This window comes from Manduca sexta, chromosome 4 (genome assembly GCF_014839805.1).
Source record: "Manduca sexta isolate Smith_Timp_Sample1 chromosome 4, JHU_Msex_v1.0, whole genome shotgun sequence".
Taxonomy (NCBI): Eukaryota; Metazoa; Arthropoda; class Insecta; order Lepidoptera; family Sphingidae; genus Manduca; species Manduca sexta.
This window is the reverse complement of record NC_051118.1, coordinates 7,451,839-7,464,142: the sequence shown is the minus strand read 5'-3', so window position 1 is coordinate 7,464,142 and position 12,304 is coordinate 7,451,839. Positions and strand designations below refer to the sequence as shown.

The 12,304-nt window shown below is 36.5% G+C and overlaps 1 protein-coding gene across 2 annotated transcripts in view; it reads right to left on the bottom strand.

Moving 5' to 3' along the window:
- LOC115452387 (dystonin) overlaps positions 1–12,304 on the bottom strand; it is a 245,921-nt gene that overhangs the window by 213,477 nt on the left and 20,140 nt on the right. For both annotated transcript variants that reach the window (XM_037440549.1, XM_037440503.1), the window contains exon 2: positions 10,575–11,292. In XM_037440549.1, the coding sequence (XP_037296446.1) occupies positions 10,575–10,749 (175 nt within the window). In that variant the 5' untranslated portion in view covers positions 10,750–11,292. The remainder of the gene's footprint in view (positions 1–10,574; positions 11,293–12,304) is intronic.

Sequence of the window (12,304 nt, the reverse complement as noted above, 5' to 3'; positions counted from 1 at the left end):
TTTTCAATCGTAGTAGTCCTGTGATAAGCACGTTCAAATAAATATACAAAACTGTTCTCGAGTAAACTACCAAGAAATTTTGAATACTAAACACGACACCATCAGATGTAGAATGTTAAGTTTTACAATACTTTCTTTCAATACGAAACAATATAGCCTGCACAACGCTCCTAGACGAGCTAGCTCAACTCAAGAATTAGATATTACTAGTGGCGGCCTTAAACGACACGAGGCCCCAGGCGAAAGTGATAAAAAAGGACGTAAGTTCCCAGGAAAACCAAAAAAGTTCTCCGATTTCAACATTTTCATCGGTAAGATCATAAAAAAAGTTCTTCAAGGCACTGCGCGAAGCCCCGGACGGTTACCAGGTTCACCGTCCCCTAAGGCTGTCTTTAGAGACCATTAAGTAAAGTTGTATGTAAATAATCGTAATATCTCAAAACATTCATACAAAATTTTCACACACCCGCCATTAAAATTAAAAACGGTTTAAGCCAGAGTGCAACGTCCTCACGGACGAGTCGATTGAACCAATCAACAGAACTACACACGCACACATGTCCGGTTTCACACATATATGTATACAAAACATACATAACTTGTGGACAAAACAGCACAATTTGTTTTGGTGACAGTTATGTGATATGTTGGCCAGTTTTGTCAACTGCATGAATGGTACCGGAGTGTTTCGAAAAAGCAGGGCGGTAGAGAGTTGTGGGGGCCCTAGAGGAATTAATCAAATTATTGCCATCTTTATCAGAGCCTACTATTAGGAAAACAGACTGACTCACAATCGGAGATAAAATGGATACTGACCTATATGCGTCGAAGAGAGCCAAACGGTTTAAGTTAGTACACCAGATTAAAAAGTTAATTGGTAAACTCTAACCCTTTATTCATAGACCTTCATGGCAGCCTTCATTGTTGTATCTTAATATTAGCCAATCACAACGACCCTAGGTCTACGCACTTAGATAAAAAAGTCTATGAATAAGGGGGTAAGCATATTCGCCTCACGTGAACTAAACGATATTTAAAAGGAAAAACGATAATCATGTGAATGTCTTTAAATAGATTATCATACCGCAAGTATAAATCATTTCATTCATGAAGACGCGTCCCATCACTTTCCCTAATCACTTACATTGCGCATGAGCAGCATCGGTGCACACGCACACTACGATGGATAGCGTCGGGGAAGGTCCTTGGATCAGTACCGTTTACCCGCAACACTCCAGTCAAAAGACGGTAAAGCAAGCCGTTGTGGAAAAAATGACCTATACTAATACATATTTTTTTTAGCAAACAATATGTGAACAGTAAGAACGTCTTTAAAATAGATCGCCTTATTCTCAAGTACTACATACACTTGCATCACATCACGACCAACTACAATCAAATTGATTTGATTATGAAATACACGGTTGTCAATTGTTTTATGGTATAGTATATTATCTAGTTAGAGGCGTTGAGTGGAGTCATGATTGGATATTAAATAAAGAGGTTACTGTTTAAGGTCCGTTAGGTTATTCTTCCGCAATCACGTCCAATGAAGAAGCAATAAAACCAGACTGCATGGATGGCGTATTTGTATTGCGTACGCGGTACGACCACAGCTCTAAGGTCCTGGGTTGGACAAAGTGATATTGCGTTTTCTACTCAGTATCAGTCCGAAGTGTGAAGCACCCGATACGGCGACAGGCTTGGCAACTATCACATGGGACGGAACTTACACGGCGTTTGTCTGGTTGGTGGCACCTCTGCCCTACAGGAGTAAAGGTTTGGAGGTTGTGTTTACACATTATTAGACTGTGTCAACAAAATGCGACACGACTCCGTGTCGTTTTGGGATTTTTTGAGAGACTAAAGCATGCATTAGACTCTCGATCAACAAATATCAAAATCAAACCATCGACATACGAGTCGCGTTTTTTTGGTTCATTTGAAGAGGGGCGATCAATGATCTTATTTCAGTATGACGAGCACCGTGGAATGCAACAAAGTGTTTTTTAAAATAAAAAATCCGTTTATTCCCTATTTTACTTACATCTATTATTATTAAATACAGCAATATTGTACAATTATAGAGGTAATAGGATCCAGCTCAGCTGATGCTGGCCGGGACAATGTTCCGAGTAGCAAATAAAATCATAATCACCAGATTAAAGTGCATTTAAGTTTTTTAATCCAAAGTTCTGATTTGCACTGTTTATGGACGGTCCTTTTAACCATCTGGCGGCAGTTAGCTCGTGTCATAACATTAAAATCATTTAAAGATACTTAAAAATCATTAGATTCCCCTTTCTCTCACACTTTATTTTCCATTCGATTCTACACCTTTGACGTCAATGATACCAAATATTAAGTAGATTGTAGTCATCTAGATAAACACAATGCACTAAAATAACATCGATACCAAGAAACGGCAAGGCCTTAGTTGAATTTGATAATTATCGGGTAATTAATTAATTAATACATCTATTTTCATGTTGTTTTATTTTGGCCGACAACAATTAAAATAGTATCACCTGTTTTGCCACGAAATATTCAAAGTTAGCAACACCCATACCTATACGTCTATACTAATACATAAACGTAGAGTTTGTTTGAACGCACTAATCTCGGGAACTACTGAACCGATTTTGATTTTTTCTCACTAGTAAGAAGCTACATTACTCCTAAGTGTTATAGGTTACTTTTTATCCCGGAAAAACTTTGACAAGGGCAGTCCCGCAGGCAATTTATATTTTTTTCTTTCAATTTCCGTTTCATAAGATAAATGAATAAAATATAGATAGATGTTATACTAGACACATCAAATGAGCTGTAATCCAAATCTTTCAGAATAAGTAAAGAACATTAATTTTTACGGAGCCCATAGTTAACTTACAATTTTAATAGGTATACATTTCGCCCCTTCTGATCCCCTGATTCTCCTTATTATATTAGCACACGCGGCTGTATGTTAAAGCTTTCTTTGCCAGACGTTTTTAATAAATAAAAACAATCTGAGTTTATTGGCGACATTTAAAACTGGCCCCTTCTAAGCTCACACGGAAGCCCCTCAGACAATCCGATAAGCGGCGACTGAGGCGAATCACTCACTGGACACCGGCAACGATGTAGGGTTGCCAACCTTATTGTGATGTTTTATTTAGTGTTCATTATTTCTAGGACGTGTTTCACAACTTCTTAGTAAATGCTACTCGTCACATAGATGTATAAACCGACGAAATACAAAAGTCACACTCCAATTTATGCTCCAAAATAAACGGCAATAAAATGAGTTACTATCTACATTAAATTAGGTGTTTAAAATAACTGTCAATTCAAATTCACTTAAAACTTGTGGAACAAGCTTTTAGAATTTATTGTATAATTTAGATATTATGCGATTTTTATAATAGGTTTATTATTTTATTAATAGCAGAAAAATATTTTTTAGTGTTTGATTATCATAGAATCACTGAAAATCTAGATCGCATTATATCGTCTAACATCGTTATCAAATTGTGACAATTAAATCTTAAGTCAAGTCGTCAAACTAAAACATTCCTACTGAAATATAATGCACAAGTTTCTGCCCGCGGCTCCGCCCGCGTTATAAAGTTTTTCAGGCTAAAGTTTTCCGTTACAAAAGTAGTAGTTTCCCGGGAGCCTATGTTCTTCCCAGGGTCTCAAACTGTCTCCATACCAAATTTCATCTTAATACGTTGGATAGTTTTTGAGTTTAACACGTTCAGGCAGACAGATGTAGCGGGGGACTTTGTTGTATAATATATTTTTTAGAACTTTTTAAAAGGAACAATCCCGTCATACATCATTGTTGCATAACTTTAACCGTTTACGCAGCGCACGCAACGGAAGCTCTCAAAACTAATAATTTTTCCCCGTTTTTGCAACATGTTTCATAACTGCTCCGCTCCTATTGGTCATAGCGTGATGATATATAGCCTATAGCGCTCCACAAATAAAGAGCTATGCAACACAAAACGATTTTTTCAGTTGAAACCGGTAGTTCCTGAGATTAGCCATTACTGCTCCGCTCATATTGGTCATAGCGTGATGATATATATCTTTGAGCACTCCACAAACAAAGGACTATTCAACACAAAAAGAATTTTTCAGTCCGAATCGGTAGTTCCTGAGATTAGCCATTACTGCTCCGCTCCTATTGGGTATAGCGTGATGATATATAGCTTATAGCACTCCACGAACAAAAGGCTATCCAACGTAAAAATATTTTTTCAGTTTGGATCGGTAGTTCCTGAGATTAGCCATTACTGCTCCACTCCTATTGGGTATAGCGTGATGATATATAGCCTATAGCACTCCACGAACAAAGGGCTATCCAACGCAAAAAGAATTTTTCTATTTGGACCGGTAGTTCATGAGATTAGCGCGTTCAAACAAACAAACTCTTCAGCTTTATATAATAGTATATAGATATAGATTATCTACTAATATTCCAATTTTATTACCGTTAAATCCAAAACCGCTGTATTTTAACAACTCCGAAAAACTTTTTATAATCTTGGCAACCCTACTAAACTACTTTGGCTCGCTAAAACTCGGCAGTGGGTCAACGCGGCAGTTTTCGCGCTGTCAAGGTGATGCGGTTTTGTCTCTAGTTTTAACCACTAACCATTACGAAATAGGGAAAAAAATACATTAAAGGTAAATATGACTCTGTCTTGCACTTGGAAACGGTGCAATATTTTGCTTCATACTATCTCACAGTGACGAAGCGTCTTACTACCTGATTCCTACCGTCTTCCCTTTTAGGATTTTTTATTTATTTATTTATTTGCTTACTAAGTGTATAATAATTGCTGTTGTTACATTTTATGTTCTTATGTCTTAGTAGTCCTTTTCAGACATTGCAAATTACATTTGTTTAATTACGTTTATCTTAGTTTATGTTTTCTGTTGGTTGCGATATACTACGGCATTGTTTTTGCAACGGTTTACATTTTGAAAACTTTCAGCCTTCGCCACTGCTAGTTCAATAAAAGTCTTAATGTAAAAACCACAAGATTCCATATAACACGATTCCTGCCGGCTTCCCTTTTGTAATTGATGTAAAATCTAATTATTATTAGTACGACTTCCAGACCGCATTTATGCACATTATTAGTACCTATAAGTCGTATCGTAATATTCGTGCTAGTGGTATAGCTGTATGATTTAAATGGTAATATAGATACATATATAGATATAGATACATTGTTATTTCAAAGCTTATATTTGACAAAGCTATTCTTTATAAGTGTTAACCCTAAAGTAACCGTTTTCTATCCGGTATTCGAACCCCAAGTTACTAGAACGTGACCACGCGCCCTCTGCCACAAATAAACCCGTTATACGTTACACCTTGAAGGCCATAATAAATTTGGAAAAAAAAATAACTAAAGTAACTACTGGACAAAACAAGACTTAACATCTCATGCCTCAGGATAGCGAGCGCAGTGGAATACCAAACAATACTTTGTAATTCAAGGTGTTGGATAGTGTTTCTACTGTTTATGGGTGGTCGTATAGCTTACTATCAGGCGAACGGCAAGCTCGTCTACAGATTTAAAGTAATAAAAAAAATAAATAAACAACGTCACCCGACTCCACCGCGCTTTACTCGTCGAAGGGTAGACAACAATATAACGAAGTATCATCATTGATCCTTACTCACATGTATACAAAATCAAAAATAGGAAAATACCCTATTGGGAATAAAAGAGACATATTAGACATCTAATAGATTACAAAGATTTATTAGAGTAGCAAAAATATATACGTCTTATATCCAGTAAGGGTGAATAAACAGAAGACCGCCGCAGACGGACGTTTAATCACTTTACTGCGTGTACGTAATCTCATTACGCACTTTGTGAAGCTAGGAAATGACACGAGCTAGTCTATTATTTCAACTGATAGTATTTATATAATTGAATGACCTGACGAGTAAGTTGTTCGTTTTATTACATTACTTATAACTTAAGGTCGAAGCACACGCTTTTTGTAAAAACTTAAGACACGTTTAAAAACGATGCGTGTGATGTGTGGGCATATTTAGCGTTTAAAAACGTGTATGAACCCTAAGGGAACTAGACCCTTCCTAAAATACCTAAATAAAATAATTCCAAATTTCCATAGAGATAAAATTATTCCGCCAACGCGATCAGCTGTTACCAGTTCAACGGCCGCCGCTGCCCCAGTTCCCGACGGCTGTTGAAAAAATTTGGCACGCACCGAACTAACATAAATACACAATGTTCTGAAAAGTGCGAACAGATTTTCTTATTGTTTCGTGGTTATTGAATATTTGTAACAACTTTGGTTCGCGCGTAGATATAGATTTGGACTTCGCAGTAATGAAATCATGAGGGTCTCTACATGCTTAAAGAATTCTACATTCGATTTTGAGGGTATGTGAACTCTGTCCGCACTAGGCCAGCGTAATGGACTAAGGCCTGATCTCTCTGAGTAGTTGAGGAAGCACGTGCCCAGCAGTGGGACAGCATAAAATACAAGGCTTTTATTATTTATATATTATAGTTATTCGGTTGAAAAGCGATCGTAAACATTTGTGTGAAAACTTCATCATATCACTTTGGGATCAAACATGCCGGCATAATTCAGGTTATTGAGCAATTGACATCATTCTTTTGTTGACATAATATTATAGTAGATGAAAAGTAGCCTAAAGATCTTAAATTTGGATCTCTCTCCGGTCATGTCGGATCGCCGTCTCACCGAACTATGAGAGTGAAGTACATAGAGTGCTTGCGTATTGCGCACACACTTGTACACTATATGTCCTGCGTACGTGGCTGATCTCCGTTGATATTGGCCGCCATGGAATCATAGATGCCAGTAATTCAGATTAACGCATCCAAACAAAATTCAATACTCTTCAGCTTTAAAGTTCAAATTACACCGCAATATTCGCGAACATCAACATCAGAAACCGCACGCGACCTTATACGATTTGACCCTGCGTCGTCTGAACAAATCGGCCAATTAGCGCAATCAGCGGCGCGGTGGTAATTGAAATCGTTACTGGCAATCTAACTCTTGAATAGACGCGATGTTTAAATAACATCTTTGTTATAATTTCTTATTAGTCCAAGGTGATTTATATTTCTGTCGCATTTTTGTTGTATTGGGTTTGCTCGCTCAGTATCAGACTGAAGTCTGGAATATGTGCTAAAAATTACAATGGACTCGCCCCTTATCATAGCACTCATGATGGACGAATAAGCTTGTCGAAAATGGGTGCATAAGCTACGTATCCCTATGGAAATCAAAGGCATAAGTGCACGTACATTAGTATATATTTTACACACACACACACATCATCACGCATTTTATCCCCGAAGGGGTATGCAGAGGTGCAACCAGGGCACCCACTTTTCGCCAAGTGTGTTCCGTCCCATGATGTGATAGGGGACGAGCCTATCGCCATATCGGGCACAAATCCAGACTCCGGCGTGATACGGAGCAGCAAAACTCAATTATCACTTTGCCCGACCCAGGATTCGAACCCAGGACCTCAGAGCGCTGCCGTACCGCGCATGCAGTACAACTACGCCACCGAGGCAGGCAGTATATATTTTAGCTGTTTACAAATGTGTCTAAACCTGTTAATTGTAAATCAGCACGATATTCTAAAAGACCTTGATTGCAATCACTGACAACTCAATCATGATTGCTTTTAAACTGAAACGGCTTGATCGATTACGATGAAACTTTTACGTAACAAAAATTGACAATAACCCCAAAATCTGTAACTACAAACATCATCATCAGCCACATAAGTCCACTGCTGAACATAAGCCTTCCCTAAAGATTTCCAGACGGACCTGTCAAAAGTGGCCTGCATCCAAACTACAAACATATACCTATCAATTGTCTTCTAAAAAAGATCTTAAAGTCTATTAGTTTCGATCTCACATATCCAGAATCCTTGACACACTCATTGTACGAGAAATCTAGATGAAACAACATCCCGAACGCATAAATCTTAACCTTCATACATCCGGAGATTATCTTAAGTTTTTACATGACCTTAGAAGGTAGACCGACGTTTGGTAAAAAAAACTGCTTGAGGACAAAGCAAGGTTTACCTATTTGAATGCGAATACAGAAATAAATAATGGAGTGTAAATTAGTTGCAGCTGAAACTACTTTCCGTGAATTTTCGGGTTTGATTTTTAGGTGGGGAAAAATAATTTGTGTGTTTTTGAGTTCATACGCCTAATAGTGAAATATTTGATACTTGGAGCTCAAAAAGACAGACTCACATAGAATATCGAAAACTTGGTGTTTTTTAATGATTGTATTGTGTATTTATCACATATTAAAATTAAAACAGCACTGCAGCAATTACTTACTGAATTGTTAAAAAAACTATGTAAGGTGTATGTTTTGTTGGCTGTTCAAATAAATAAATAAATAAATATTCCAATAGTTATTTAGATTCAAAATATTTAAAATTATATACAATCAGGGTTTACGGCATATTACATAATATTGGTACCTCAAATATATGTATCAGCGGAGCTGTTTGTGGAGCGGACTGTCGAGTCGAATGTCCGCAGGTTCAAAACCCCAAGGGCACACACCACAGACTTTTCTAGAGTTATGTGTAATCTATGTGAATTATCGCTTGCTTTAACGGTGAAGAAAAACATTGTAAGGAAACTTGCATACCTGAGAAGTTCTCTATAGGAATTTTGAGGGTATGTGAAGTCTGACCGCACTACAGCGTGGTGGACTAAGGCCTAACCTCTCTCAGTAGTAGAAGACTCCCGTGCTCAGCAGCAGGACAGTATATAATCCAGGTATAGTATTATTAATATAACTATAATACAATCCGAAAAAACAAAATGTGAAATGTCACTTGACTCTAAATACAGATAATAAAATATCATTTAATCTAGATCTGAACTTTAAATGTTAATATGGTGCCGTGTCTTTTTATACTTCCTTTTTTATCAATGAAATCTATCTATACTAATATTATAAAGAGGCAACATTGTTTTGTTTGTAGGTTTGTAGGAACAAATCTTTGAAACTACTGAACCGTTTTTGAAACTTCTTTCAATAATACGAAGCTTCATTAGTCCTCAGTGTTATAGACTACTTTTTTACCCTTGAAAATATGTATCCCGGAAAAACTATATCACGCGGGCGCGGAGCCGCGGACAAAAGCCAGTCTTAAATAAAATACAGACAAACCAAAAATGTTTGCAACACAACATCAAAATCATTCACTGTTAAAATGATTAGTAATAACAAGTATTAAAAAAGGAACAAGTATTAAAAATTAACTAATCTACTAGGACAACATAAATCAAAAAAGTAAAAAAAAGAAATACAGTATAATCCGTTTATTATGACTCTGCCTATATTGACCAACCTCTTATTATGACGTAATTACACTACGAAGTTTGGTTTTCATATAAGATTCTTTATAAAAAAGTCGAATATAATGACTTCCCTTACAGTGACATGTCGCTTATTGTGACCCCTTTTAATAAATTATGTCCGGTTATAATGACCGACATGATTCTTTACGCCCTCGGTAATGTTCCTTGATTCCCGACGACGTTCGGCACGTGGCTCGTTTTTGTTTTGAATCTCAGTGAGTAATTGACATAGCGATGTCTTCTATACACAATAGTATTAGAGACTTTTTACAATAAAATAAAAAAAACAAAAGCAGACAAAAATTACAGATTACTTACATTAAAAAATACAACTTTTATGTACATACATAGGTATGTACTTATTACGTGCAATTTTTATTTTATAAGTTACTATATTTCTCTATTAAAGTACTTAAATACATGCATACTATTTACATTTTTTTTTTTTCACAAAACGCTTTGTATGACGTCCGCTTATTATGACGTGTTTGTCAATTCCCTTCGATGTCATTATAAACGGATTCGACTGTACATAATTTTAACATTAATATCAATACCACACTGATGTTAAATAATAAATGGTAAAAAACAAGAAATTCTCGTTTCGCTAGACCCATTCAATTTTATAATTGAGTTTTTTACGACCCTAGAATATAAATATATTCAACAGTTTTTAGGTTAAAATAATGGTGAGAATACAGTTTACTTTGATTTTAGTCAGTTACTTAATAACTATTTGGACTTCTTTTTAATTTTAAGACAGTTTTGGTTTATAGAACAACAGCAACTAAGGTAGTACATTTTATGCTCTTTATCAAAAATACTAAAATTATAGCTTAAGTTTTGCTTTGCGTTAAATACCATCAAGACAATAAACAATCTTTTAAAAAATATATATATTTATTACTATCATCCTATCGATCAATAATTCGTAGCGGAAAACATCAGTTGTTTACTGTTACAATCGATACTTTATCAACAAACGTCATATCGAATCACGAATCGATTAATTAGCCCACACTAAAGGAATGTTAAACAACAATAAAGAACAATCGGATGTTTGCCAAACAACAGACAGAACACGCATTCTCTATACCCGTCACCACGAACCTGACTGCCTTATAAAGAACTCCCAACACGTTGTACCTTTGAATTTGGTCAGATTCTCCTCGTAGACCTGGTCGTGGGTCTCCGACGGGAGACGCTGCTCGCTGCGATGCCGTTTAGGCTGATGAGGTCCCTCGTAATACGCGTTTCCGTTAACGCCATCCTCCTGCGGGTCGAATCCGAGCCGCTCCTTGTAATACGCTTGCGTCGACATTTTTATTTCAAGCACTTGTCATGTCATTTAAAATTAGCACAGATTATCTTGTTTCACTTTTGTTTAGTTACACCAGAGTTCTTTTTTTGAATACACTTTTTAAATCACTATGTCAAAGAAGACAGTTCGTTTTTTAAATTCACTTTTTTTTTTTCACAGTTATTTTTTTTATCACGTGTCCCGGACACCGCCGCTGGTCAGCCTATCATGAACGGATCCGCCAAAATCCCTTCACGAAGAGCCTGTGCACGACGAAGGTTTTACTCAAACTATTCACTTCGCAACCATGTCATCCAGTGGTACTAAAGATGGAAAGTTGTAAACCCCTTGACACACACTTATCGATCTTGACACGATTTACACGATTACTCACTACACCTTAACGGGTAAATTTAAAAAAGCTTGTTAATATTTTTTTCTTTTTTAGTATGGCAACATTAAGCGTTAGTCGATTTTGGAATGTAAATTAATAATGAATCACTCGATTGTCTTATTTAACAATTTTCGTTCACATTTGTGCAAATATATTCGGAGAGACACGGCCTGCAGACAAAAGAACAATGTTTTAAATGTTGTTCTTAGTTTTTAATTGTTTATGAGTCATTTACGCGTTCTTTTTTCGTGTGAACGAGGACTTGTAGTTTTGTCTATGGTTTTGTTGAAACGGTTGTCTATGCCACGTTTGATGTTACACGACCGTGTGCCAACGCGATTGTGAGAAAAATAACGATATTTTCAAATGATTGTGCCAATACGGAACCGGTTTCGGTACATACATAAACGTATCAAGGATGTACAAATATTTTTTCCTCGCTTCAATAATGTACACAAGTATCGGATAGTCACAATATTATGAATGCGAAATATTTTACGTCTTAGTAAACAGATGCCCATGCCAATGTTGAATACATTACAATAATAAAACATAAAATTCTTAAACTTAATAAAGACACGATTGTTCGTTAGGTTAAGAACTATGTCTCTCACCTAATGTGAAGTGGTTTGTAGCTCATATTTTTTTGTCAGGCTACTCATTACTCCTGATAGTAAATGAAGAGATGTCCAAAAATATAACATCGCCAAGAGATAAACATTCCCGGACGATCGGCACAGTTATGCCGGTCTGCCTAATTGCATCTTCACAGTCCGTTTAAGGACCCCAAGTTGTATGAAGAGACCACGTATGGTAGCAAACTGTTCCACAGCTAACCAACGACATCTTATATTTATACTAGCTTTTGCTGGCGGCTTCGCCCACGTAAAGTGCCGTTATATATTTTCCCGGGGTAGCCTATAAACTTCCCATGGTCTTAAACTATCTCTATATCAAATTTCACAAGAATCCGTTAATTAGATTTTGAGACAATCGATAACATACAAGACGATTTTGGGAACTTTGTTTTATAATTATAGATGCCAAACAACTAATTCTATTCAGAAACTGTTTTATAATTATAGCGAAACAATTAATGCCGTTCAGCGGCTTCAGCTTTACAACTAAACATCATCAATGCGCGTGAGTTACTACTGAGTAAGATGCCAAGAGAAACCTCTG